The following is a 27,294-nucleotide window of genomic DNA, read 5'->3' on the forward strand; positions in this document are numbered from 1 at the left end:
CGCCACACTGCATGTTTCAGCTGCGACTTTCCAACCAGATGTGGTCCCCGAACGCGCCTCCGGTTTCGATGAGCTCGAGTAGGCAGGCTTCAAGAAAATACGACCTGCTGCCGAATAGTCCGGGGTTGATGGCCACAGATGCTTGAATCCACGACATCTACCAACGACGACAAGCTTCTTGTGTCCAGTGTGCAAAAGTGGGAATTTCCGCACACTGGATACAAGGGGCCCGTCGTCGACACTTTCGAAAGTGGGAATTTTCGATCGTCAGCGCGTCTGATAAATAGATTTGGGTCCATATCAAACACGAACGATGCCTCTCAAACAAAGAGATATAGGTTTTGAAGCACCCACAAAAAAATGTCGATTAATCGATTAATCAATTAAAACATTCCACCAAAAGCAATTAATCGATTAAAGGCTAAATCGATTAACGGTTAACGATTAATCGATTAAAAAATTAATCGACCATCCCTACTTGCCCTTCCACTGTCTGCTCGCGCGGTAGTTGCTACCGGGGGGCCGATGTTCTTGCAGCGTAGCAGCGCGTCCATCACGAGCCGCTTTTCTGGCTATTGCATTCATTGCTTCGCCCTTGCGGCGAAACTGACCTTTTTTGTATGCAAAATTTGAAGTTTAAGTAACGATAAAAACGTAAGACTTGAGGTCCAGTTATTGCGCTCCTCTTAAGAGGTCACTAAAGAAAAGCGATTTTTTTCGTGTTAGTAAACTACTCTTTCACGATACCGAAATGCTCACACTTGCCGCGAGAAGAGTTTGGTAAGCATGAAAACTAGCAAAAAATGCGGGTGGCGACGCCACCTTGAAGTTTTCGCAACAGAATAGAAGGTTGGGCTAGTTGGTATTAGCCCAACTTGTCTAGTTTTCGCACCAGTCGCCATGACGTTATGGATTGTGACGGTGTCTAGTAGGCCCTACGTAGTTCTTAATAGGTAAAAATGAAGTAGATTGTCTTCTGAGGAAGCCAGAGACTTCACATACCAAGTTTCTGAAAATTTTGTTGAGCGAATGCAGAAAAAATAACAAAAAACACTTTGAAATCCATGACGTCGCCATGGGAAGTTTCGGCGGGAAATTCGAATATGAAGATTTTGTGAGGATAACCTACCACAGTGAAATTAGCGACCCTACGGCTTTCAAAGTATAATTTATCGGCCTAAACTATTTTACGCGGACAGGGGTAAAACACGTTGTTCCCACGTTCTTAAGAGGAGCGCAAGTAACTACACCACGAATTCCTACCAAGTAGCGCAAACCAGCACTCTTCTAAGTTATGGTATTTAATTTTCTCAAAAGTGAATTATGAATTTTCTGAGCAGGCTCAATGCTTTGTGTCAAGGGAGTGAGCATCACCTAAGAAGCATCCCGCAAGCGAGTGTACTCTGATATGCGAGACCGCTGTTCTGATCAAAACAAACTTCAGCGCCGAGAATGCCCTGTACACATTTTTACTCTGGAATCTCTGCCTGAGACAACAGCTAATACTGTACCCTGAGATATGCATTAGTGCTCACGTTGCATGAGCTCCGTTTTTCCGGATCGCGAAGTTTTCCCGGGAACCGAAAAACGATGAAAAAAAATTCGGCAGATCCCACGTACCGTGGGAGTCGATGTTATGCGAAGCATGCGGCGGGAAGGTGACTGTGGCGTAATTTTTTTACTGAGAGACACGTCACAAAATGACTCTAAAGATTTGTATAAATTTTATACCCGCACATATACGTTGAAGAGGCGCAGATGTGTTATATATACCAGTTGTTTACGGTTGGGTAACGCTGCCAACGGCAACGTGGGTATTACCAACACCACCAGCGGTAAGCTGATATGTAGTGCTTATACTTGTCCCTTATGATGGAGAACGCACGCACGTTTCGCGAACCCGTTGCATGTGTGGAAGAAGTTCCTGACAGTTTTTGAGCAAGGTCATCATCGCCGTGATCAGTGAGCACCAGCAGCTGGTCATGACTTCTTATAGGATCCGGTCGCGATCGCGGTGACGAGCGGTCCATCTGTATTGAAGTATGTGGTATAGACCCTTTTCATAAATACGCCACCTGACGGTGGGTTTTTCGTCAGTTTCGCTTCGCAAAGGAGCGTGGGATAGCCAGCGCCATCGTGAGGGCATGGAAAGCGAGCCGTCAAATGCGTGAGTGCTGTAATGTTTGTGTTGGCGGCTCGTTCTCCGTGTCATCCGCTGAAATCTCACCGTTTGCGTGCTTGAAAGAGCTCTTAGTGCTCTCGGTTGGTCTTTCTGAGGTGCTTCCGCTGCAGAATGAGCAACACTTTGTACCCTTCAACGGGTTGGACGAGCAGTTTGGCTCGACTGCCTAGCTCGACTGCCGCTCGACTGCCCTAGCTCGACTGCCGCGGTTGCGGGACGGTGACCACAGCCAACTCGCGTGCGCGCCCGGACCGGGAAAAAAAGGCTCGCCGAAGCTACCAGCTTCTCACCGAAAGCTACAAACTTCTCACCGAAGGAAAGGAAGGACGTCACTGTCGCGGAACTATGCGACCGCAACCGGTGAAAATCTTGTCTGCCGCAAGCCACACCACGCAACTATTTTCCAGACGCCACGCGTTGGGTATATTTGTATGCAGTGGCGTAGTCAGGGGGGGGGGCACACCGGGCCCGTGCCCCCCCCCCTTCCCCCGAAATTTTTTTGACATGGCACACAGAGCACAAAATGACACTCGACCACATCTCACATCTGCCTGCCCGGCCCCCACTTCGAATCAAGGTGGCGCCCCCCCCCCCCCGCGAAAAAAATTTCTGACTACGCCCCTGTTTGTATGTACTAAAGATGTTGACACGTGGCTTACGATATGCGAGTACCATCGCTACTAAATGAACGGTACGCAACTTCATTTTTATTTTTCTGGCTGGCCTTACGAACCCTCGCAGTATTTCTGCACAAACAATCTATCGCAATTCACCGCATGCAGGCACTCGGGAGAAGACTATTCATTCATAAAAGCAAGGCTACACATGGCGCTGTGAAATAAGCACGTCCGTTTCTGTAATGCGTTTACAAAACGGCGCCCTTCCGCACGTTCGTTTGACATCACGTATACGGAGAGAGAGCACGTGCGTTTGTTGTTCACGTTTTATCGCGTACCTTATCGCTGTTCTCGTCGCGATATCCTCGATGGTGGCACATGGGAACGCAGCACGTCTGCACCATTGCAGCACGCCGTCTCTACGAAAAACGTCGATGACAGTTCACGATTCGGCGGTGCTGAAATGTCACGGACTGGCACGTTGCCGAAGCCTGCGTCGTCTGCTGCGGTGCCCTCACAATGGCGGCAGACTGTAGTTTGCGTGCGCGGCGCTAGGGGCGCCCTTTTTCGAAAAGGGTCTATAGTAGAGCTGTTGGAATTCGTGGATGCCTCGGTCATTTTGTCGACAAAATGTGAGTCGATAGAGCCGGCGACATGTCGGAACCTGAAGCCACCCTTCGCGTTGGTGAGGTATAGGCCGTCGAGGCTGGTAGGTCTGGATAGTGCTACGTAGACCAACATCAGTGGATGGCGCTTGTCGTATTCGTAGACTAGCTGGGCGTATGTGGCCAACGTTGCCTAGTCTACAAAGCGGCTGCCAACCAATCTGGCATCATCCTTGGTCAGCATGAGGCCATCGCCCAGCCTCATAAGAAATCAAGAGGACACTGCGTCATTCTGGCGGACGAAGTGCACATTACGGTGCGGTGATGTGGATATCATATGAAATTTTCGTTAATGTATTCCTCCAGGGTCTAGCAATGCTTCAGTATATCTTGCTGAATCATAGGAATAAAAATGTAATGTTTATTTGACTGCTATAAAAGCGGAGCCAACACTGGAACCACAGACGTAATCGGATATGACGCCTCTATCGTAGGAGTGCACATCGTAGGAGTATTATGCAGTGCTCATTGCTTTCTTGTAAAATTAGATAGCAAGCACCACAACCACAAGTGACGTTACGCCTGCGTAGGCTGTTTTTCCAAACCAGCTTATAGACCTGGCGTGGCTCAGTGGTAGAATACCGGATTTCCACGCAGAATGCTGGAATTCGATTCCTGCTGGGATCCTAATTTTCATTCTTTCCATTCGGCAAGTCAACGCTGCCGATGTTAGTTTTTCTTAACGCTCTCGCATTTAAGTTACCAATGTCTGTTCTCGCCGTTCCTAGGTAGATATAAACTGTCAATCACCTGTGGCGCATACCCGTACAGCGCGGCCCGTGGCAAACGGGTATGTGCCACACGTGTCTAGTGGAAAGGGTTTGACGACGTACGCGACAGGATTTTTCACATTATTCATGTCATGACCCGACAGTCATATTCGTCAACTTCTCTTATCCTCCCATGCCAATTTTGGTCTACACTGGGTTAAGGAGGCGACCATGAGGGCACCCAGACGTAGGCGGCTAGATAGATAGATAGATAGATAGATAGATAGATAGATAGATAGATAGATAGATAGATAGATAGATAGATAGATAGATAGATAGATAGATAGATAGATAGATAGATAGATAGATAGATAGATAGATAGATAGATAGATAGATAGATAGATAGATAGATAGATACGTAGATAGAAACGCTCAAAGTGCCAAAGGTTCGCTAAGAAATGCTTCGCATTTAACATTTCGGTTTCACCCCGGAACGAAATATTAACGTTTCGGGTACGTGCTCGTTCCGATCAAAAATATCGTTTCTTTTTTTTTCGTTTTTCGTTCCGTTCAGACACACTGCGTCGTTGTCACAGAGCTGAGGTACCGGAAATGACAAACACGCAGCCCGCACGACAATTTCACGTCTTTGTAAACAAGGAACGGAAAAAGATGTTTATTGAGTGGTCAGCAACTGCTGTAGGTTGTCCTTGTCCGCTATCCTGCAAAGGGGAAGGGGAACTGGATAAAATAGGAACAAAGAATTAATAACCAAGGCATATAATTTAATGCACACACACACACACACACACACACACACACACACACACACACACACACACACACACACGTTCGCTGAAAAGGGAAAAAGAATTAACACAATTTCATTGCGTTTCTGTTACGTGGATCTGACAAGAAAGTATATAACACGCGGTCAAATTGACAGCTGGGCAGGCCACATTCAAGTTCACGGTTTATTCTTACCTTCAAGTGGTGTGAACGCTAAGACTCTGCTCTCTTGTGCGCCAGCTCCTTGGTGAGATACGCAGCACTGCCAAATTGAGGTATTTTTCTATGCGTAAGCCACGCCATCTGATTCAATGATATGTCGTAAGGGAGTTTTCTGGCGCGTGAAGGCAAAAAAATGTTGGGTATATAAAATTGGAAAGAAAGTAACGTCACAATCGATTATTAATAAATGCGAAGCATTTCTTAGCGAACTTCAGGCACTATCTATCTATCTATCTATCTATCTATATCTATCTATCTATCTATCTATCTATCTATATCTATCTATATCTATCTATCTATCTATATCTATCTATCTATCTATCTATCTATCTATCTATCTATATCTATCTATATCTATCTATCTATCTATATCTATCTATATCTATCTATCTATCTATATCTATCTATATCTATCTATCTATATCTATCTATCTATCTATATCTATCTATCTATCTATATCTATCTATCTATCTCTATCTATCTATCTCTATCTATCTATCTATATCTATATCTATCTATCTATATCTATCTATCTATATCTATCTATCTATATCTATCTATCTATATCTATCTATCTATATCTATCTATATCTATCTATATCTATCTATATCTATCTATCTATCTATCTATCTATATCTATCTATATCTATCTATCTATCTATCTATCTATCTATCTATCTATCTATCTATCTATCTATCTATCTATCTATCTATCTATCTATCTAGCCGCCTATGTCTGGGCGCTTTCCTGGTCGTCTCCATAACTTGTAATTAGAGCTGTGCGAATAGCAAAATTTTGGGTGCGAAGCGAATTCGAATAATAAAGATTGAGTGCGAATCGAATCAAATAATTTCGTATAATTTTCGAATATTTCTCAAACATTTTTCGAATAATTCGAAGTGAAATTACAGAAAAAGTTGCAGAGAATCCCTAAGTATGTTCTTGTGAGACAGCAACATGAAAGTGTTTCTTTTCGCGAGGTTGATGAAGCGCTGGTGGGGTCATATTTTATAGTTGTCTTTCTTATCAAGAATGAGGCAATGTAGAGGCCGAATTGTATTTATGTACATGATTTGGTGCAACCAAAGTGTTGCCGACAACACTTTACACGTGATAGGCAGAGATGCCATTTCCTCAGCCTCTCCTTCTCTTTCAACATCTGTGGAAGGCCAACTGATGTGGCAGACAAGGGTGTGCTCCCTTCAAGTCCGGAGTTCCAAATCTGCCTTGTAGACGTCGATATATAAGAACATCTGAAATTTTGGATGCTAAAAAGCTTCGGCGTCCGATTTTTTGGACTTCCTGCCAAAATTTCAGGTCCAAAACAGCATTAATTGAGCCCTCAACTATGCCACATCTTTCATTTCCATATTGGAACCAGCGTTTTTTTTTGAGTTAATACATTTGCGAGCGTAGCGGAGCTTGAAAGGCAGCTTTGCCGCAATACGAGAATGTAATGAGGTGAAGCATATTAAAAATCTGAAGGGGTCACTTTCAACCGGACGTTGACTGCATTTGTCTTTGGGAAGTTCGAATAGTTCGAATAGTAAAATTTCGGTGCGAATCGAATCGAATAGCAAACACTATTCGACAAATATTCGAAATTTCGAATATTCGCACAGCCCTACTTGTAATATACCAAAATTGGCATAACAGGGGATCAGTGTATGGCGAACACGATTCACTGGTCATGAAATGAATAACGCAAAATACCTGCCACGTACGTCATGAAACCCTTTCTCTCAGTCACGTGTGGCACATACCCACATACCACAGTTCATGTTATGCGGGTATGTGCCACAAGTGATGAAGTCTCAACCAACACAGTAAACGCGAACACACACATTGACACGTAAGGAAAGTGACAATAATATGTGTTGGTTTTTTATGTCCAAAAACCACGGTATGATTATGCGAGACGCCGTAGCGAAGGGCTCCGGAATTTTGACCATCTGAAATTCTTTAACGTGCACCGAGATCGCGCAGTAAACTGGCATCTAACATTTTGCCTCCATCTAAATGCGACTGCCGCGGCCGGGATCGAACCTAATAAAGTGGCTGACTGGGCTAGTTGGTTGTGCATACTTAAGGTTAACAACCCGAAAATGCTGACCCGAAGGTCGCGGGTCGAACCCGCGACCTTCGGGTCAGCAGCCGAACGCCGTAACCGCTACACCACCACGGCGGACGCAAGAAAAGTGAGGAAGCTGAAGACAGAACACCTCTGGGAGACGCTCAACTACCAAGCACTCGTTCACGTGGTCCCCAACGTGGACCACGTCGATTACGCAAAAACTGGGGCCAATGCTTCCTATAATAAATCTGCCGAGAGAACCAGGCCTATCATCATTACTGGTGACTTCAACATTGATTGATCAAGACCCAACAACGTCTGGCCCTTATACTGCGTGAAAGACGGCTTGAATGTGGACAGGGCATCAAAAGATCTTGCTGCCACGTCCAGGACAGGGGGCGTCATAGATCATTTCATCGTAATGGATATCCAGGATTTCCACTAGCTGTGCTGTAGGCTCCGTGCAGACGTAACTCCGCTGCCCGAGCGAAGGCGTCCCTAGCGGCAAGAAGCGCAGATTTGGCGGGATGCTTTCACGCGCTCGCAATGGGGTGAAATCGAGGAACTATGCATTTTACGATGACTATACTTTTCGTGCTTTTCGCGCTCGGCCAGTGACCAGAGCGACGGTCCGTCCGTGTTATCAACGCGATCAGTCAGCCGCAGGTGGTGGACGATAAGAACAATATAGCATAAGCCATAAAGCATCGCTCCGCGATTGCACCCCTACTGGCTCCACGCTCCCGCTGTGACGGCACGAAGTATTTTCGCGGGGAGTTCGTTTTGTGGCGGTTGCGCTGTTCGTAGGAATGCTGAACTCCGGGAACAATTGCTGCGTTGTTGGGTGCAACACACCTAGAGGAATTATCCGGGCACGCGTTTTTACCAGTTTCAATTTAGAGAAGTCGGCACAGCAAATGCAGTGCCATGGCCGTTCGATGGAAAGCGTTTTTTTTTTTTTTTTCATTTAGCGGCCGTGACAGCGCAATTGCTGGTATCGCCAGTTTCAAGCTGCCGCTGAGTTCGCTGCCGCGTTAGCCCGAAGGCGATAAGCTGTCATTGTTTAGTGAGCGAGGCGGCCCGCATTACACGCACGCAGTTTCGCTCAGCGGGCTCGTCGTCTTCCCCCAGCTCATGCATTTTGTTGCCGCGTTCGCCTGAGGATACACGAGGTCTCGCGAAAAGAAGCACACGCGCTAAAGGCCCGAACACACGTACGCGTTGCAGCGCGTCAACGCGTGACTTTTTGACGCGGCGTCGCGCCCTTTCCCTATGGAGAGAGAGGGCGCGCGTCCTCTCTCTCCATAGGGAAAGGGCGCGCGTCCTCTCTCTCCCTATGGAGAGAGAGGAAGCGGCGTCGCGCCCTCTCCATAGGGAGAGGGCGCGACGCCGCGTCAAAAAGTCACGCGTTGACGCGCTGCAACGCGTACGTGTGTTCGGGCCTTAACGCTACGTTCTCTGAGAGCTGCTAACAATTTGACGTCCTTTGAAAGCAAACGGGGAAGAAAACACCTCAAGCGAAGCATCAAAGCACGGCGCAGTGGCTTACCGCCGCCTGCGTCGTCTGCTCCCTTATCCCGCCAAATCTGCTGCCGTGGCCGCTTTGGCGCTGAAGGCAGCGCGCGACTGTGGCGGCTCCAAACGTATGCACGGTACCCATACCTCGCACTTCACTACACTTAGACCCCTCGTAGCCGCGATCACGAGCAGATCCGATAAACAAGTCCGGTCTAGCTGCTGGTGCTCACTGATCACGGTGATGATGACCTTGTTCAAGAACTGTCAAGAACCCCTTCTACACATACACACGGGTTCGTGAAACGTGCGTGTGTTCTCCATCATAACGGACAAGTATAAGCACAACAACTGTAACGCAACTGTAACAACTTCAACTGCGACTGTAACGCACGTGCAGTGTGCCTGCGAGTGCCACTCGACGGTGTGTATATCCAGGGGAACTTTCCTGAATGAAACTTAGTTGCGAGTAACGCCTGTCCTGTGCATTTGTGTTTCTTCTTTGTGCTATTTGGATTCGAGCTATCCAGCATTGAAGAATATAAGCACTACATATCAGCTTACGACGTCTGGTGTTGGTAACACAACAGCTGGTTGTATAATGATACATATGCGACCCTTCAGCATATGATTGTGTTTATACCACTTCCACATTGCTCTAGCGTCATTCCGTAACGTTTCGCTCAATATGAGGAATTACGCCACAGCCACCATCCCGCGCATGCTTCGCATAACATCGATTCCCACGGTACGTGGGATCTGCCGAGTTTTTCAACAATTCATCCGTTACATTCGTGAGGCAGCAAATTGTTCCTGTAATCGATTAAATTTCTGAATGAGGTAATTGTAAGTGTAAGATTAAGCAGCACATATAAAAACGAAAGCCGCAGATGCCTCAACAAATGCGAGAAATGACCGTCGTCGTCTCGCTGCGTCGGTGTCAACACGAGTGATGCAAAAAATCGTCATCATGTGATGACGTCACCGTACGACGTCACTGAGTGCCAGCACTTGTGACGTCATGACGACTTCATCATGACGTCACTTATCATCGCTTTGTCAAAAGTGTGCCGATCATGCAGGCAGTGCAAAACCAGGTGAAGTGCACAAAGCTTCCAATGCCTCCGATCCTGGAGGCAGCGCAAAACCACGTTCGATGTAGAAAGCTTTCGGATGGGGACAGGGGAGGACCAATACACCGACTGAGAAAAAAAAGTTATTTATAAATGGTTTTCGCCTTCGATTCGTCTAAAGCGAACGCGTGAGGCACCCTGTGTTTTAATTTTTTTCACTGATGGACAAGTCTGAGGTGAAGTCAAACGCTACCTCGCCGTGAAGGAACATGCCATCATGGCTGCTGTAGTACTGGCTGATCCTAGACGCGTCCCCTGAACAAGATGAACTTCGCCACGACTAAAGCACCCAGAAGCAGGGTGCGGCCGACGGCCGGCTGGACGACATCCTGGACAACGGCCTGCGCGTCCGGCTGGTCCCGAGGCACCTCTACTCCCAGCCGGCGCAGCAGCTCCTTGGCCCACTTCTGGCAGTTGTTGTTCGTCAAGTGGTACTGGCCCGAGTCGCACATCTCGCGCATGACCTCCTCGATGCGCGCCTTCGGAATTCTGTGCTTTCCCAGGCGTTTCTGCGAAAGAAGGGTCAAGACTATACATATAACACGGAATACTGCGACATCGAAGGGGTAGACGAAAGCAGCAACGCTGGCAGCGATACCTCGTGTGAACTTCTGCCACACAATATTTAATCTGTTAACGTGACTCCTTGCACGGCATGAGGGTAATGGACTGCACAGGGCACACAGACAATTTTTTTTTATTACGATAGCAATTATATGGACAGTCTAGGCTGAATTTTGCCGTCGCCGTCGCCGCCGTCATGCACCGTATATGTATATATATATATATATATATATATATATATATATATATATATATATATATATATATATATATATATATTGTCAAGACGTTTATTAACGGGCACTCAGCGACGGCGCTCCTGGGGTGGACCGTGACGCAGCATGAATCGGTGGAGCAGGAAGGAGGCCACATCGCTCGCTGTAGCCGCAGGGAGGGCAGCAGTTTCAGCGTATCGCGTGAGGTGGTCTACAGCGACGATGGCCCAGCGGTTACCAGCGGACGTCAGGGGAAGTGGCCCATATAAATCGATGCCAACGCGCCCAAACGGTCGGTCAGGGCAAGGTAGAGGTTGCAGACCTGCTGGCGACAGGTGCGTTGAAGTTTTGCGGCGCTGGCAATCGATGCAGGAGCGAACGAACTTCTCCACGTAGCGGTACATCCCTCGCCAAAAGTAACGTTGGCGAATGCGGTGGTAGGTTTTCGATACCCCAGGGTGTGCACACTGCGGATCAGAGTGGAACGACTCGCATATGTCAAAACGCAGACTGCGGGGTATTACTAGTAGCCACTGGCGGCCGTCGCCGTTGTAATTGCGTCGGTGGAGCAGGTCGTCGCGAACGGCGAAATGGTGGGCTTGACGACGCAACAAGCGAGTGGATGGTGTGGCCGATGGATCAGTCAGCAAGTCTATCAGTGAGGCAATCCATTGATCCTTGCGCTGCTCGGTAGCGATGGTGTGAATATCGATGGAAGAAACGACAAAGTGAGACGCTGAGTTGTGGGCACTGTCGTCAGGCAAGGGAGAGCGCGACAGGGCGTCGGCGTCAGCATGCTGACGTCCGTTGCGGTACAGCACGCGGATGTCGTAGTCTTGCAGGCGAAGTGCCCAACGGGCAAGACGGCCTGAGGGATCCTTCAATGACGACAACCAGCACAGTGCATGATGGTCGGTCACGACATCAAACGGGCGACCATACAAATAAGGTCGGAACTTTGTAAGGGCCCAAATGATTGCCAGGCATTCTTTCTCCGTGACGGTGTAGTTGGTCTCGGCTTTAGTAAGCGTACGACTTGCATATGCGACAACATATTCCGGGAACCCAGGTTTGCGCTGCGCAAGGACAGCACCGAGGCCAACACCGCTGGCGTCCGTGTGTACCTCTGTAGGGGCCGTAGGGTCGTAGTGGCGTAGAATGGGCGGAGACGTCAACAAACGACGGAGCTTTGCGAAAGCGTCGTCGCACTCTGACGACCACGAATTGAGGGGCCCGTTACTTCCAAGGAGCTTCGTCAGCGGTGATATGATAGTCGCGAAGTTTCGGATGAAGCGCCGAAAGTAGGAGCATAGTCCTACGAAACTGCGCAGTTCTTTGACGGACGTAGGTTTGGGGAACTCTGTCACGGCCCGAAGCTTGGCTGGATCTGGGAGGATGCCGTCCTTGGACACCACGTATCCTAGTATCGTCAGCTGCCGTGCTGCAAATCGGCACTTGTTGAGATTCAGTTGTAGCCCGGCGTCGCTCAAGCGCGTCAAAACCTGCCGCAGGCGTTGAAGGTGTGTTGAGAAGTCCGGGGCGAAAACGACGACGTCATCGAGGTAGCATAGGCACGTGTGCCATTTCAAGTTGCGCAGAACGGTATCCATCATGCGCTCAAAGGTCGCAGGCGCATTGCACAGCCCAAACGGCATGACGTTGAATTCGTACAAGCCGTCGGGTGTGACAAACGCTGTCTTCGGTCGAGCGTCATCAGCCATGGGGACTTGCCAGTACCCTGAGCGCAAATCGAGCGATGAAAAGAACTCTGCTCCTTGCAGGCTGTCAATGGCATCGTCTATTCGAGGTAGGGGATAGACGTCCTTACGGGTGATCTTATTGAGTCGTCGGTAGTCCACACAGAACCGCACAGAGCCGTCCTTCTTCGCAACGAGAACGACAGGAGACGCCCACGGGCTGTTTGAGGGTCGAATAACATCGCGGCGAAGCATGTCTTCGACTTGCTCGGTAATTACACGACGCTCTGTTGGCGACACGCGATATGGACGTTGCCGCAGTGGTGGTTGGGCGCCAGTGTCGATGCGATGCGTGACAGCAGACGTGCGGCCGAGAGAAGTTTGCGCTACATCGAACGAAGAACGAAATTCTTCCAACAGGCGTAGAAGCTGGGAACGCTCGACCGACGTAAGGTGTTCAGCAATCGAGGAACCAAATAAATCAGCGGGTGACGAATCAGATGTGGAAACAGCACTGAGCGAATGGGAGTTGGCGCAGTGCGTGTCACCCGGTGCGTCCATAACTTGTGCGTCTTCGAGGGCTTCAGCTCCGCCGAGACATTCCCCTCGCACCAACCTAACAATGTACGGGGATGGGTTCGTAACAAAAATGTCGGTGTCGCCCTGAATGACTTGCACGGTCGCAAATGGCACCAACAAGCCTTTTCTAGTGAAGACGCGGTCAGATGGAGAGAGAAGTGCAACGGCGTCGGTGAGTCCAGTGCAGCAGACTGACACAGCTGTTGACGAGTTTGCAGGAAGTGTGGTGTCGTCTTTGACGAGTACCTTGGTCGCAGCCGGTGTACTGTCCGCCGGCGTCAAATCTGCGAATGGTGAGAGCTCTATTTCGGCTGGTGCGCAACGAATTACGGCGGCGTGACGGGCGAGAAAATCCCATCCCAGGATGACGTCGTGAGAGCATGAGGAAATTATGATGAATTCGACGGCGTACAGAGCGTCCTGAATCACGACACGGGCTGTGCACACCGCTGTCGGGTGAATACTGTGAGCGCTGGCTGTACGGAGGGAGAGCCCGGAAAGTGGCGTCGTCACCTTTCGTAGTAGTCGGCTAAATTTAGCGTCCATAACGGAAACGGCAGCTCCAGTATCTACAAGGGCCGATGTGCGCACACCATCTACAAACACGTCTACTACGTTTGATGGGCTTTGCTGAGGGCTTTGGCTGTTCGATAGCGTCGCAGCCCTTGCCTCTTGGACTGCGACGACTAGTTTTCCTGGTCTCGTGCGACCGGACGAGGCCGCATCGGTGACAGTGAGCGGCGCCGTGGGGACGGTGAACGACGGGTAGATGGACCTGGGCGTGACGTCGGTGACATAGGCGGCAGCGGGTCATAATAAGGGCGGCTGGACTGGTTGGTTACGGCTGATCCGACTCGAGGTGGCTGCACGCGGTTGCAATAGCGGGCTACGTGGCCGGCGCAACCGCACGCAAAGCAGATCGGGCGGTTGTCGGCAGTGCGCCATCGGTTTGCCGAGCTAGGTCCCATCCACGTGGCAGGACGCGAGGGACGGGGCGGCTGCTGATATGACGACTGCATGGTGGGCTGCAGTCGGGGCGTAGGGATGATGTCGGCGTACGCAGCCGGCACACTCGCTTCGAAGGCCTGAGGCCTGGTGACGGCTCCAGCGTATGTTAGCGGGGGCACAACAGGGAGCGCTGGGGGCGGCCTGGCTGCAACTTGGGCGTAACTGAGCGGCGCAGACGCAGGAGGGGGCTGGTGGTATTCCGGCATAACCTCCGCGATTTCCTGCTCAATAGCCCGGCGTAGGGGAGGGAGCAGTGTGGTCGACGACTGTACAACATCCTGCGGGTGAGAGAAGGCCAGTAAGGAGAACTGGCGGGCAATTTCCTCCCGGACGAATGACTTGATTTCGGCGAGTAAGACGGAGTGGTCCGACATGGCCGACAAGCCAGCGAGATCGGCGTCGCGTGATGGAGGTCGACGCGTCATCAGCCGCTGCCGGCGTAGCTCCTCGTAGCTTTGGGACAGCGTGATGACCTCTGCCACAGTGCGAGGGTTTTTGGCGAGTAGCATGGTGAAGGCATCGTCGTCGATGCCTTTCATGATGTTCCGGATCTTGTCGGCTTCAGACATGGTTGCGTTGGCTTTCTTGCACAAGTCGAGCACGTCTTCAATGTAGCTCGTGAAAGACTCGCCGGACTGCTGGGCTCGTTCACGTAACCGCTGTTCGGCTTGCAGCTTGCGAACGGCAGGGCGGCCAAAGACGTCGATGATGGCGGTCTTGAAAGCGGACCACGTAGCGAAATCGGATGCGTGGTTGTTGTACCATAGACTTGCCACACCCGCGAGGTAGAAAACGAGGTTGCTCAGTTTGCCTGCCTCGTCCCATTTATTAGGGACGCTCACACGCTCGTAGATCGCGAGCCAGTCCTCGACGTCGGTGCCATCCGCGCCGGTGAAGATAGGAGGGTCGCGGATGCGGGGGACACCCGGACATGGCGTCGGTGCAAGAGGAGGCGTTTGCTGGGCGGCGTCTTGAGTCATGGTAGCAGGCACGGTACGGGATCGAAGCTCCAAGGGCATTGAATGCGGACCGCAGTTGTTTAAAGGGCACAGCACTCTCCACCAAATTGTCAAGACGTTTATTAACGGGCACTCAGCGACGGCGCACGGCAGCGACAGTCAAAGCGGGGCCGACTCTCTGCACGAGGGGCGTGCTCTCAGAGAAGAGAACGACCCACTGGAAGGCGCTCGACAGGACGACCCATTACTGAGTATATAGGAATGCTTCGCTACAATATATATATATATATATAAAAGCCCCAAAGAAAAATAATTCAGAAAAATGCTTCCGAAGCGCGCAATCGAACCAGGGACCTCTTGCTCCGCAGCGAGTGGCGCTATCCACTACGCCACGAAACGCAGATCCTCCACGTAGCTAATGGAGAGCGTTATATACACACCCTTTACCGCTGGACGGACTCGGAGACGGCAGGCGATAATAAGCGTTTCTTCATTACCAGCGAGATGGCGCTAGGAGCCCGACGGGCGCATTTAAAAGTCGTCGGCGAGCTCGCTCGCTTCTTATATTTGCACATGGGAGAACCTTGCGCTTCCGCTGTCTGCTCGCGCGGTTTTCTCGTGGTGAGGGTAAGAGGAACGTTTCAAGCTTTCACCGTGATCTCCGCGCTCATGTTACGGCGCGTACGAATGTCACTCGAGCTCAGGGACGCCGCTAAACGAACAAACAGAAGATGAGCGGGAACTATCAAGTGTCACAGCTCGACACTTGAAGCACGCTAGTTTCCTTCGCTGCTTCGGCCGCCTTTGCAACAGGAGCGGTGTTCAAACTGAGAGTATCCATTGGCGAGCCTCTCTTAGTATAGCATTAATTTCTTGCTATCGCATTCATTGCTTCGCCCTTGCGGCGAAACTGTGACATTTTTTTTTTGTATATGAAGGTAAGCGTTTGAACATTTCGTATATTAGCCGACCATAGAGCAGAATTGTTAAAAACTGTCAGTGCTGTCTGAAGCTCTGTCAGGCTGAATGTATGCTGTAGGCTTAGCTTTTCGTACATTTGCTTTGTAATAGCCGTTGCTCTATCCTTGTTCTGCACCTTTGGAATATTTCGGAATAGGGCGAGAAGCTCGATATATTCTGAACATGCGCACTAAGGAAGATTGCTTGGTCATCCAAGCTGCTTTGCCGAGTACCAAGGGTAACGAATGTGGTTGTTGGTCTCTTACTCTATTGAAGGGGCCATGACACGGTCGCCCAAAGAGTTGTGGTTTTCAGCGAAAACTAGAAGTGCCTGTACAAATTTCAAAAGTGGGCCGTAAAAAAATATTTCAGGGCAATACAAGTAAAAGTCGCCGGCTGTAAACCCTGCCCACCGCCAGAGACCGCCACTTTGCCAAGGTGCGTGTGACGTCATGTGCAGCACGGAAGAGAGCCGTCGTCTTCTACCAAAGTTTCAGCTGCAGCAAATCGTTCAATTTCAGTGCCAAGCTGAAGAAAGCTCAAATATCTCGATATCACCTGCAGTTGACCACGGAACAATATCATCTAGTCTGCCTAATCATCTAGTCTGTCTAATCATGTGGACGATTTGGATAATCGTTCAAGAAGGAATAACCTTAACACAAGGGGAGTAGCAGAAGATGAGAACGAAAAAGAAGAAAACCTATAAAACAAAGTAAAAGACGAAACCTTTGGCTCTACCCTAAAGGTGAACGTAGCGTGTATCGAGAGGATTCATAGGTTAGGTAAAAAATTTCTGGTAAAACTCGCCCTGTCATCCTTAGGTTAACAGACTTCAGGGATAAAATGAAAGTCTTGCAGAACTGCTCAAGCCTGAAGGATACGGATTACAGCATCGGCGAGGATTTTTGTAAGAGAGTACAGGGAACAAGGAAAAAAACTTTGGGACTCGGCAAGCGAGGAAAGGAAGGCAGGAAAAAAGGTAAAGCTTGTTTTTGATAAGTTGAGGGTAAACAACACACTTTACTGCTGGAATGAAGCGCGCGATGAAAGATGCAAGCTTGGAAATGACGCTGTAACACGTGATAGGTGACGGGCGCGGCGACAGAAAGATAATTTTAAAATAATCAACTTAAACGCCAGAAGTGTATCAAATAAAGCACACGCGCTTGAAGCCTTGGTTATTGATCATGAACCTGATATTATTGTAATCACGGAAACATGGTTGCGCAAAGATATATCTGATAGTGAAATCGCTCCTCCAGGCTACACATTGGTTCGGAGGGATCGCGATGGAAGAGGGGGAGGGGTAGCTCTCTTAGTCAAGCAAAGCATTTTAACGCGGTAGCGTTAGAGAGCTCGTGTCGCAGAAATTCCGCTGTCGGCGTCGGCACCGTTGGTTGTGAGCGAAAAATCATCCGTGAGCGAAAAATCGAGAAAGTAGCAAATAAAATAAACGATAAAATCTTCGGTCCCAATGAGGATCGAGCCCGGGCCGTTCGCGTGGCAAGCAGGTGTCTTACCACAAAGCCACGATGTTGCTTGCAGCTGCTTCGGACAAAAACACTACATAAATGTCATGTAGTGAAAGGAGTCTCGACGCATTTTGTTCGGCAGGTGTCACGACGAAAACGAGCCCATACGGTAGGCGCATTCGCGAGGCCATCAAACTACGTCGAAAAACGCCGCGATAGTGCAGCCATCGCCGCTAAATACACACACGAACTTTCAAACAGCTCTAAAAATGGACAACTATGTCCATTTAGAGGAAAACATATCAAGCAAACGCAGCAAACGCTAGATAATGTGCTGCCATCTGTGAGGCATTGTGAGAAATATGTCTCGACTTTTCATGGCATCCGAGAGGGCCGGCGCGCGGCGTATATCTTGGAGGCCAGGCGACTCTTGCTTTAGATCGAAAGCCTGTAAAATTCGCGCGCGTGTGTGTGCGTGTGTGTGTAACAATACACATTAATAAGTATGCACTTAGTGGTTGAAGTGCGCACTAGGGGCCGGATTTCGCTATCGCGTTCAACTCTTAAAGGCGAAGCTTAAGGGTGCCCCAATTTTTTTGCTCTTTCGACGTACCAGATGATATTGAGGCCGTCTGGATTAAAAGAAAACTAAGTAATCGCACAGTATATATAGGCGGGGTATACAGACCTCCAAACTCTCCTGTAGATCATATTTTGGAACTAAGAAGATTCATAGAAAGACACTTTAAAGAAAAAGACAATATCCTGTTATTAGATAATTTTAATCTTCCGGCTATTGAATGGAATTCGTATGTGGCCGTTGACACACATGATGCTTCTTATGAGGTATTTCTCGCCTTAATATTTTCTTACATTTCATGTCAGGTTGTTAATGAGTTCACTAGAGTATGTGCAACACGGTCCTCTGTACTCGATCTACTATTAATATCCAATGCTTTGACTCCTTATGTGAATGGTTGCCTTGTTGAAGAAGGTCTATCAGACCGCAAAATGGTTATTCTGCCCATGAGCATGTCATCTTGCACCTTGCAGCAGAAATCGGGCATCACTTATCTGAACTTTGAAGCTGCCGATGATGTTAGTGTTTTGGATTTCCTAGAAAGGTCGTTTGGCAATTTCACATCTATTTATGAATCAAATGGTAGCTCTGACTCCTTGTGGGAATATTTTCACAACATAACAATGGAATGCATTAAGCGATTTATCCCTAAGAGTTTTAAAATGTCCAAAAGAAAGAACCCTTAGAATACGAGAGACATAATTCATCTGAAACGGAGGATTAAAAGGAAGAGAGAAGCTCGTTCTCGTGATCCTAGTGCCCAGAACAACACTTCACTTCATAACCTAACGCTTGATCTAAATCGTGTTGTCAAGGAACGTAAGGAGAGATTTTTCAATGTATCTTTGAAAAACTTTCTTTACGAAGCACCTGGCAAATTCTGGAGATATGTACACCCGCCAGAGAAACAGAATAAACCCGTCGATGAAAAAATTGCCCTTGAACGTACCGAAAATTTTAATTCCCTTTTTTCTTCTGTTTTCACCGAAGATGATGGCGCACTTCCGCCCTTTTCTGACACTTCCGATCGCCCTTCGGCATCTGACCCGCTAATCAACGAGGAAGGAGTGTTAAACCTTCTTCTACACATTAACATTAAGAAATACCCCGGTCCCGACAGAATTCCAAACAAATTCTTGTACAGATATGCTCAATGGGTCGCAAAGTATCTCACTAAAATCTTTCAATCTTCAATTAACCAGGGATCATTTCCTTTAGCCTGGAAACAAGCTAAAATAATTCCAGTTCATAAAAGTGGGAACGCTTCAGAAGTCGGTAACTACAGGCCCATCTCTCTTACGAGCACCTGCTCCAAACTGCTTGAGCATATAATGTGCAAACATCTCTCGAATTATTTAGACACCCACAATTTATTATCTCCGGTGCAACATGGTTTTCGTAGAGGCTTATCTACGGTAACGCAGCTTACAGTTCACGATCCTGCGCAGGCAATAAACCGCCGGCAACAGATTGATTTAATCTTCTTAGACTTTGCCAAAGCCAGTGATAAGGTTTCGCATCCTAAACTCTTAATAAAAGTAAATGAAAATATTCAGAAATTCCAATATTACTCGATGGTTCACATCATACCTCCATTCTCGTACGCAATACGTAGAAATAAATAGAATTAAATCCACGTCCAGACGAGTTCGATCCGGCGTGCCTCAAGGCAGTGTTTTGGGGCCTCTTCTATTTCTTATTTTTATAAATGACCTGCCCTCAGATATAACCGTCCCACTAAGATTGTTTGCAGATGACTGTGTGATATATAACAAGATCACATCCCTAAGAGACCAGTTAGACCTGAACAACAATTTACAAAAAAAATTACTTTGGTGTAATGAATGGCAGATGTCTTTAAACCCCGTAAAATTAGTTTGCATGAGTATAACAAGAAGGTACCTTTGGAATATAATTACAATATTGGTCCGCATGAACTAAAAAGGGTACTAGAATATAAATACTTAGGACTAGTATTTACTTCAGACTTGAGGTGGAACACTCATATAGACGTCACCTGTAGAAAGGCAAATAAAACTCTGTGGGGCCTCAGGAGAAGATTACATGGCACAACACCCGAGGTGAAAAGTCTGGCGTACAAAATGTTAGTACGACCAATTATCGAATATGCTAAGATAGTATGGGACCCCCACACCGCTTCAAATCGATATAAACTAGACAGAGTTCAAAGGATGGCTTCCAGATTAGTATTTAATAAATATCAACGCGTACACTCTGCTTCCGAACTTTGTAATCCTACAAATACTCCCGCATTAGATATTAGAACTAAGTATGACCGTTTAAAATTTCTATTCCTCATTACTCGTAACCAGGTTAAAATTAACTTATTAGATTTCCTTGTAATTTCTCCAGATCTGCTCTTTAGACACAGACACAACTTGCACATACAGCCCCCAGTCACCCGAAATGACACATTTAAATACAGCTTCTTTCCAAGGGCAATTAAAAAATGGAATGAACGACCAGGTGCAGTCGTCATGTCTTCCTCCATCAGTACTTTTACTGCAGCTTTAGAGTAATTTATTTTCTCTGTTACAAATTTGTCGTAGTAATTATATGTATTATTTTTTTTTATTATTGAGTGCACGATGTCGACGTATTTTGCCACTCTCGTTGTCAATTTTTATTTTTTTTCTTCTCAATGCGCACAATGTAATGGTACATGCCTGTGTTCACTTTAAATCTTCGCTTTGTAATGTATTTCTTCGTCATTTTTCTTTTGCCTGAATTGCAGCACAACATTGTATGTTCTCTTGCAAAATTGTATTTGTTCCCACTCCTGTAAAAACCCCCTCTTGGCGTTGACAGTATTAATAAACAAACAAAAACAAACAAGTTCTGACAACGTGCACAATGCGTGCGAATAAGCAGTGGAATGACAGTTGAAGGAGCAGCGACGGTGCCTGCATGCAGTCAAGATGTTGGCCGTGTCTTGCGCGTGCACTGATACCGTCGATATTTTGCCGCTTTCTCAGCAAGCCGAGGCCGGCTGCGTCTGGGGCCTGTGTTTGCATGCATAATTTTTTTCTCTAGCGCGATCCCTTAGCGACTCAACTTTCCGTCGTTCTGGGCTATCATTCTGTTTCACGAGATAACGATAACGCGTTCCAGGACGTGCGCTCTTCACCACTGCAGTTGATCGCTTACTGCGAGGTAGAGAAAAGAGCGCGTTGTCAATGTGCGATTAGTCGGTCATTCCGTCGATTCGAATACAACATTGTGGCAGGGCCCGTAGCCAGGAATTTTTTTTTTTCGGGAAAAGGGGTGGGGGGGGGGGGGGGCTCTTGCTGCAGGCCTTGACTATTTAGAATACCTGTTTTCCTTATTTATTTTCGATAAAACAACCCCCTCCCTCCTTATTTCGGGGCGTGCCCGGTCCCCTAGGGCAACCCCCCCCCCCCTGGCTACGAGCTTGCATCCTGGAACACGATTCAAACGACTGTAGGATTTCTGACGGAATAATCACACGCATCATTTTTACCGAGGTGGGAAAGCGTTTTGGCTTTATTGAGAAAGTCTGATATTCGAATCAAAGTGTAAGTGTGTAACGTCACAAAAGCAGATTGGAAGCTTACGCTTACGATCGGCGCGTGTTTGAACGCTTCGAGCCTACGCCACTCCTAGAATATAAACGGCAGAATGTCCAGAAAGGACCCTCGCACTGAATCCCATAGCAACACAGAACGCATGTTGAGCAAACCTAAATCTGTGAAGTGCTGCCATAATTACGAAACATTGCATTATTCGCTCCCTAACGGCAATGTCGTTATATTTGATGATGATGACATAAACACCTGTTACATTTATACAGTCGCACTTAATACATTCATACTTTTGATAAGCAGTTCTCTTCTTGGTGCAGAGATATTGATTTGCCAGTTACCTGCTTCTATTGCATTTTTAGGAAACGTTCGAGGCTCTGAAACGCAATTATGCCTAAATTTGTTGAAATTTTAACGTTTTTCTCGCTCGAACGCAACCAACTAAGTTCATGTTATAACGTCCTGCATTTTTGTAGTTTTGCTCTGTCAGTAGACGACGAAACGTCAAAAGCCGTAGGAACAGGACCGATATATTAGGAAGTTTTAGAATAAGGTACGCAAAGCCTTACGTTAGCGTTTGTCGCCACTGTGTATGCGTCGTACGCTATACTCTCGGCTACCCACGTTAAGTGACGGAAGTAGCGTATTGTACCCAACGAACAGGGGCGTAGCCAGGGAAGGGGGGAGTTGAACCCCCCCTCCGAAATTTTTTTAGTTTTGCTTGCATATATACAAACGGACACATACAAACGCACGCACGAACATACATAAAGTGTGGTTGAACCCCCCCCCCCCCCCCCCGAAAAAAAATGTCTGGCTACGCCCCTGCCAACGAACGCTGACGCTACGAATCTATATTCCAAAACTGTCTGTTATAGCGCTCTTGCAGTACTCACCTTGTACGAGTACGACTCATTGAAGACTGTCGTACGTTTCTTCCAATACTTGCGCCCCGTCAGTTCCCCCGAGTGGTCCATGTCCGCGTCGCAGACGAGCACCACGTCTTCGCCGTAGTCGAACACGACCAGCCAGTGCTTCTCCCACGAATCGCCGCATACCCGCTGCGATGCCGAAGCGAAGTACGACAGCAGGCTCAAGCTAGCGGAATTCCCGTTTTGAATCGGCGCACGGCACAGGTAGACGACGCACTGGTGCAACTGCGTCGAGGAGCGCGACGTCGTGTCTTCCCCGAGTGACTTAGCCTGCGCCATGCTTTCGGAAATACGGTGCGCTCTTAAGAGCTGTTCACTACGGCCGGATAACCGAACGAGTACGAGCCACGCTAACTGCGCCGACGCAAGCTGGCAGCGAACCGTTGACTGCCGCACGTTGAATCGCGCGGATCTCGCGCATTCGTACGTTCGTACCGCCCGCGCTGCCTCCGCCATCTGCCGTCACTGTACTCTAGCGCTGCCCTCAGCAGCGATGCAAGTGCCACGGCCGCTGGATAAAAAGCGCACGGTACGGCCTGCCGCGTCGGGCGGTTTTCTATGGGAGAGCGCGTGTTGGCCCTAGTTGCAGTTGCGGCCGCTGCGGCGCGACGGGGCGGGGAAGGGGAAACGGGTGCCGGCGGCTCCGTTGGGGCAGCAGCCGCAGCAAAATAGTTGGTGGTGGTCACAACAGCGATCTCACTCAGCTGTTCTAAGCGGGTTTTTTTTTCTATCTCATCTATCGCAGTCATGACATATCATGCATTCAGTTGAGTCCGTTCGCGTAGTCTGGTTAAATAGCCACTTAAGTTTCCGTGTATGTGCCGAGCTCCTGGCATTTTTTTCCAGGACTAACTTTTTCCTTTGTGTCTGAAAGAATATTCCACAATGCGCGTAGTAACATTATATGGCGCTGAATGTGTGAAAAAGTGGTTGTTATATTTGTGTGCGTGTAATGAATGCATCGTTTGTGATTTTAACATATTAATTTCCGTGACATTTCTTCAGCACCTTTCTGAAAATGCTTGACAAGTATTTATTTGAAACATCTGACAATACGCGTTCATGTTCTTTATACACAGGAAGTGCATGTAAAAACTTACGTTGAATCTTTTTCGTGATGTCTGATACATGATACTGTGCCGAAAACTAGTTCAGCTTCGGATGCTTGATACTAGCGGATTCTACAAATATAGTGACGCACTCGTCGTAACTTTGTTGAAAAGGCTGCGGAATTATATATTCATTAGAAGTGGCTTGCAAATATTCTTGACAGTTCTTAGCAGGGCAATGTCATCAAATTGATGTATATATAGGGCCGATCACTGGAGTGACTAATATCTCGAAGAATCAAGCTACAACCCCTGGTGGTTTAACCCGCCGAGAGGAGGTTACGTTGCGGAGGCTTCGTGTTGGGGTTGCACTTACCCCATCCGTGACCACCCTTTGGGCGCAAAAGTACCGCGGCCCGTATGGTACATCGTGCCCATTTTGCGACGCTCCAATCAGCGACGTAACTGTCACACACCTATTGTGGACATGCACGGGTCTACAATTAAGCCGTCGTCGTCACCTACGTGCAACAGGCCTCAGGCCTGGCCGACCACCCGACCTTGACTGCTGGATTAGTGGACCTCACCACCGCTCGTTACTGGACTTCATACACGAAGCAAATTTATATGTGTATTTCTGAATAAATATTATGCCTAAGGGCAGACTTTCGAAAAAAAAAAACTGAAATTTTCTTTAACTCAAGATACAAAACCACGATATGGTTTTGTATCTTGAGTTATGTCTTGGTCTGGAACCTCCCCCCCCCCCCCCCACACACACACACACACTTTTTTTGTTGTTGTTTACCGTATAGCTGTCAAAAGCGACCCACCTTAACTTTGTCCCTGTGAGTCGCTCGCAATGTGTGTGTTGGCTGCCACGTATATTTGTTTCAAATGAAGCCTTGTCGTCGACCAGCCGCTTTTCTGCACTTTTTTTTACTCCGCATGTTTTGCTGAGGTAAGTTTGAGTCTGTGCCCCGTACCGCTAAAGCCACAGACAACCCAACTCTCTGAATAAAAGGGATACACGTGCTTTTCACGGCAACTAACATCAGTACCACATGGCATTGCGGGGCAACGCACGCTACCGCAACGCGACAGCGTTCATAAACAACCGGAACCGATCACAAAGGTGCCGCGGGCTGAAAGGTGGGAACTAAAAAAAAACGAGAGATAAGAGAAAACGGGAAGGTGGTACGTGTCACGGCTGCTGGATTTCAACAACGTTTGCAACAAGCCGCCGTTTGCAGCTAGCAGGGATGAGCCCTGAATTCATAATAAATAAAATAACTTCTCACATTTTGTCCAGATTTTATGTTCACTGTTGAATTCGTTGCACGATCATGAAAACGGCGTAACGGAAAGAGACAGAAATACTGAAAAGCGCAGGAATGCAAGCAGTTGTGTTCGTGTGTTTTTCAGGCTCTTAACCACTCTTTCCGTCTGACCGTTTCCATATTAATTAATCCGTAACAGCTCCCCCAATTGTCAGTATTGAAGATGTAGTCACTGAAATTTCAAAGTGACTCGAATCTCCTTCTATGAGATGGTCGCACATATGATAAGCATTATTTCATGGCAGTTGCATGCGATACCGTACCGTATGTGTACTATAAACATGCTTGGAGGAAGGAAGAAGTTTTTCTTATTTCGTGTCAAATAAACAGTGGCCGCTGCAGTTTCTGAGATCACGTTTTTGAAATGAAATGATTAAATCTGAAGCAACATACTCAGAGCCAAAATAAAGAATTTCGATGCATCAGGAAAGGTGCAGCGCCTCCAGGTTGGTTAGTTGTGGTCTTCTAGGATACCAGAAAAATATGCCCACGTGATTACTTCCGCAAAAAGCGATCGGTGCGCGAAGTTGCATCTTTGGCAAGGCAAGAACACAAATTCCCAAGCGCTGCAAGAATGTACAATAAATATCGGTAATTAACTGATGTGTACACGCTAGATAAATTTTAGAGGAAGATTTCGGGCGTCACATGAAGACGCACGCGCTCAAGCATAACCGCCGCAAGCGCGCCGCGCATGTGATCCCGCGGGCGCTCGCGAAACCCGTCCCCGCCCGGTGGCGCCGCGGCGGTGGTCCGGGAAACTAGGCCCGTCACGCTGGTTTCGGAGCACGCGGCAGGCCGCACCCGTGCGCTTTTTATCCAGCGGCCGTGCAAGTGCTGTAAAAAAAAGAACTGGGGGTGGGGGTATGTCAGTCTTTTTTAAATGCGAAGCATTTCTTAGCGAACTCCTGCGACTTTGACCGTCTCTATCTATCTATCTATCTATCTATCTATCTATCTATCTATCTATCTATCTATCTATCTATCTATCTATCTATCTATCTATCTATCTATCTATCTATCTATCTAGCCGCCTACGACTTTGTGCTCTCGAAGAAGACTTTGTGCTCTCCTGCTCGTTTAGTTAATCGAATGTGCAACCAAAATTGGTATGGCATAACATGACTGTATGACGAACATGAATGACGAGTCATAACACGAAAATCATGACATGCATGTCATGAACGACATGATGATATACATGCCACAGTCTTGGTGCTCTTACGGCCGTTTCGTTAACTTGATACAGTGGAACCCCGCTGTTACCTTCCTCACTGCTGCGTTTTCCCGGCTGTTACGTCGTTTTCCGCCGGTCCCGGCATAGCTCCCATAGGATACAATGTATTGGGAACCCCGCTGTTACGTCGTAACTGTCGGACCGTTCCCGTATAATACGTCGCGAAGTGCGCTCGGAGCCGGCCGAGTGACTACTAAAGAGAGCGGCCATGGTGCATTTTCACGCAGCTTGGCCTCGTTTGACCGTAATATTAGCCGCATGAGAGGCGCAAGCAACAGAATCTTTCAATTGATGCAAACAAAAGCATGGCCTTCGAGATTCAAATTGCAAAGATGGCGTCTATGACGTAACTGCGCGCGAAAGCAAGGCCTTCGAGATTGGCATTTACTATTGACAAAAGCATAGCCTTTGATATTTGTATTGCACAAACATGGCGTGTATGACGTAATTGCTTGCGAAAGCAAGGCCTTCGAGATTGGCATTCACTTCTGCCATCGCGTTGGCGTAGACTCATCATCATCGTTATTTGTCGGAGAACGGGAGGAGTTCGAGCTGGTTGGAGCTCGCATGGTCGTGCGTGCGGTTCGCGGTCGGACTCGCCGCGCCGGTCGTGATTGCGTGTGCTTAGTTCTTTCATGGCTACAGCTGTTGGTGTTAAAGAAATCACATACGTTGATTACATTTCTGTGGATGAGGCCGTCCTAAGCTCCGCGTTTCTATCCATCGACTAGATCGCGGCTGAGCGCGCCAATTTTCGTGCTGCTCGTAAGAATTGAAATAAAATTCTGTACCACTAAGTATTTTGCCTTTTTTCCTGTTTTTCGGCTCTTACGTTTCCCGTCTCTTACATTTATTTCCTACGGTCCCTTCAAAAACGTATCAGCGGGGTTCTACTTATATACCAAAATTGATACGGCGTGACAAGAGTGTATGACGAACATAACTGACAGGTCGTAGCGTGCAAATCATGGCACGCATGTCATGTACAGCATGATATACATGCCACGCTCATGGTGCGTGCGCGGCCGTTTCGCTAGCTTGATATATACCAACATTTGTACTGCGTGACGTGACTGTGTGACGAACATAAACAACACACGAGTTAACATGAAAATCATGACACGCATGTCATGTACAGCATGACTTACGTGCCACGCTCATGGTGCGCTGGCGGCCGTTTCGCTAGCTTTATCTACCCCGGAATTGGTATTGCGCGACGTGACTG

The 27,294-nt window shown here is 48.0% G+C and overlaps 1 protein-coding gene across 1 annotated transcript; it reads right to left on the bottom strand.

Annotated features, from left to right (window-relative positions):
* Nucleotides 1–10,093: 10,093 nt before the first annotated feature.
* On the bottom strand, nucleotides 10,094–22,817 carry LOC119390445 (uncharacterized). Its single transcript, XM_037658066.2, has 2 exons — nucleotides 22,408–22,817; nucleotides 10,094–10,420 (listed from the first exon to the last, which is right to left on the bottom strand). Exons 1-2 carry the CDS (start codon nucleotides 22,720–22,722, stop codon nucleotides 10,154–10,156), a joined length of 582 nt encoding a protein of 193 aa, XP_037513994.1. The 5' UTR covers nucleotides 22,723–22,817; the 3' UTR covers nucleotides 10,094–10,153.
* Between the last annotated feature and the right edge of the window lie 4,477 nt (nucleotides 22,818–27,294).

This window comes from Rhipicephalus sanguineus, chromosome 4, assembly GCF_013339695.2.
Source record: "Rhipicephalus sanguineus isolate Rsan-2018 chromosome 4, BIME_Rsan_1.4, whole genome shotgun sequence".
Lineage (NCBI taxonomy): Eukaryota > Metazoa > Arthropoda > Arachnida > Ixodida > Ixodidae > Rhipicephalus > Rhipicephalus sanguineus.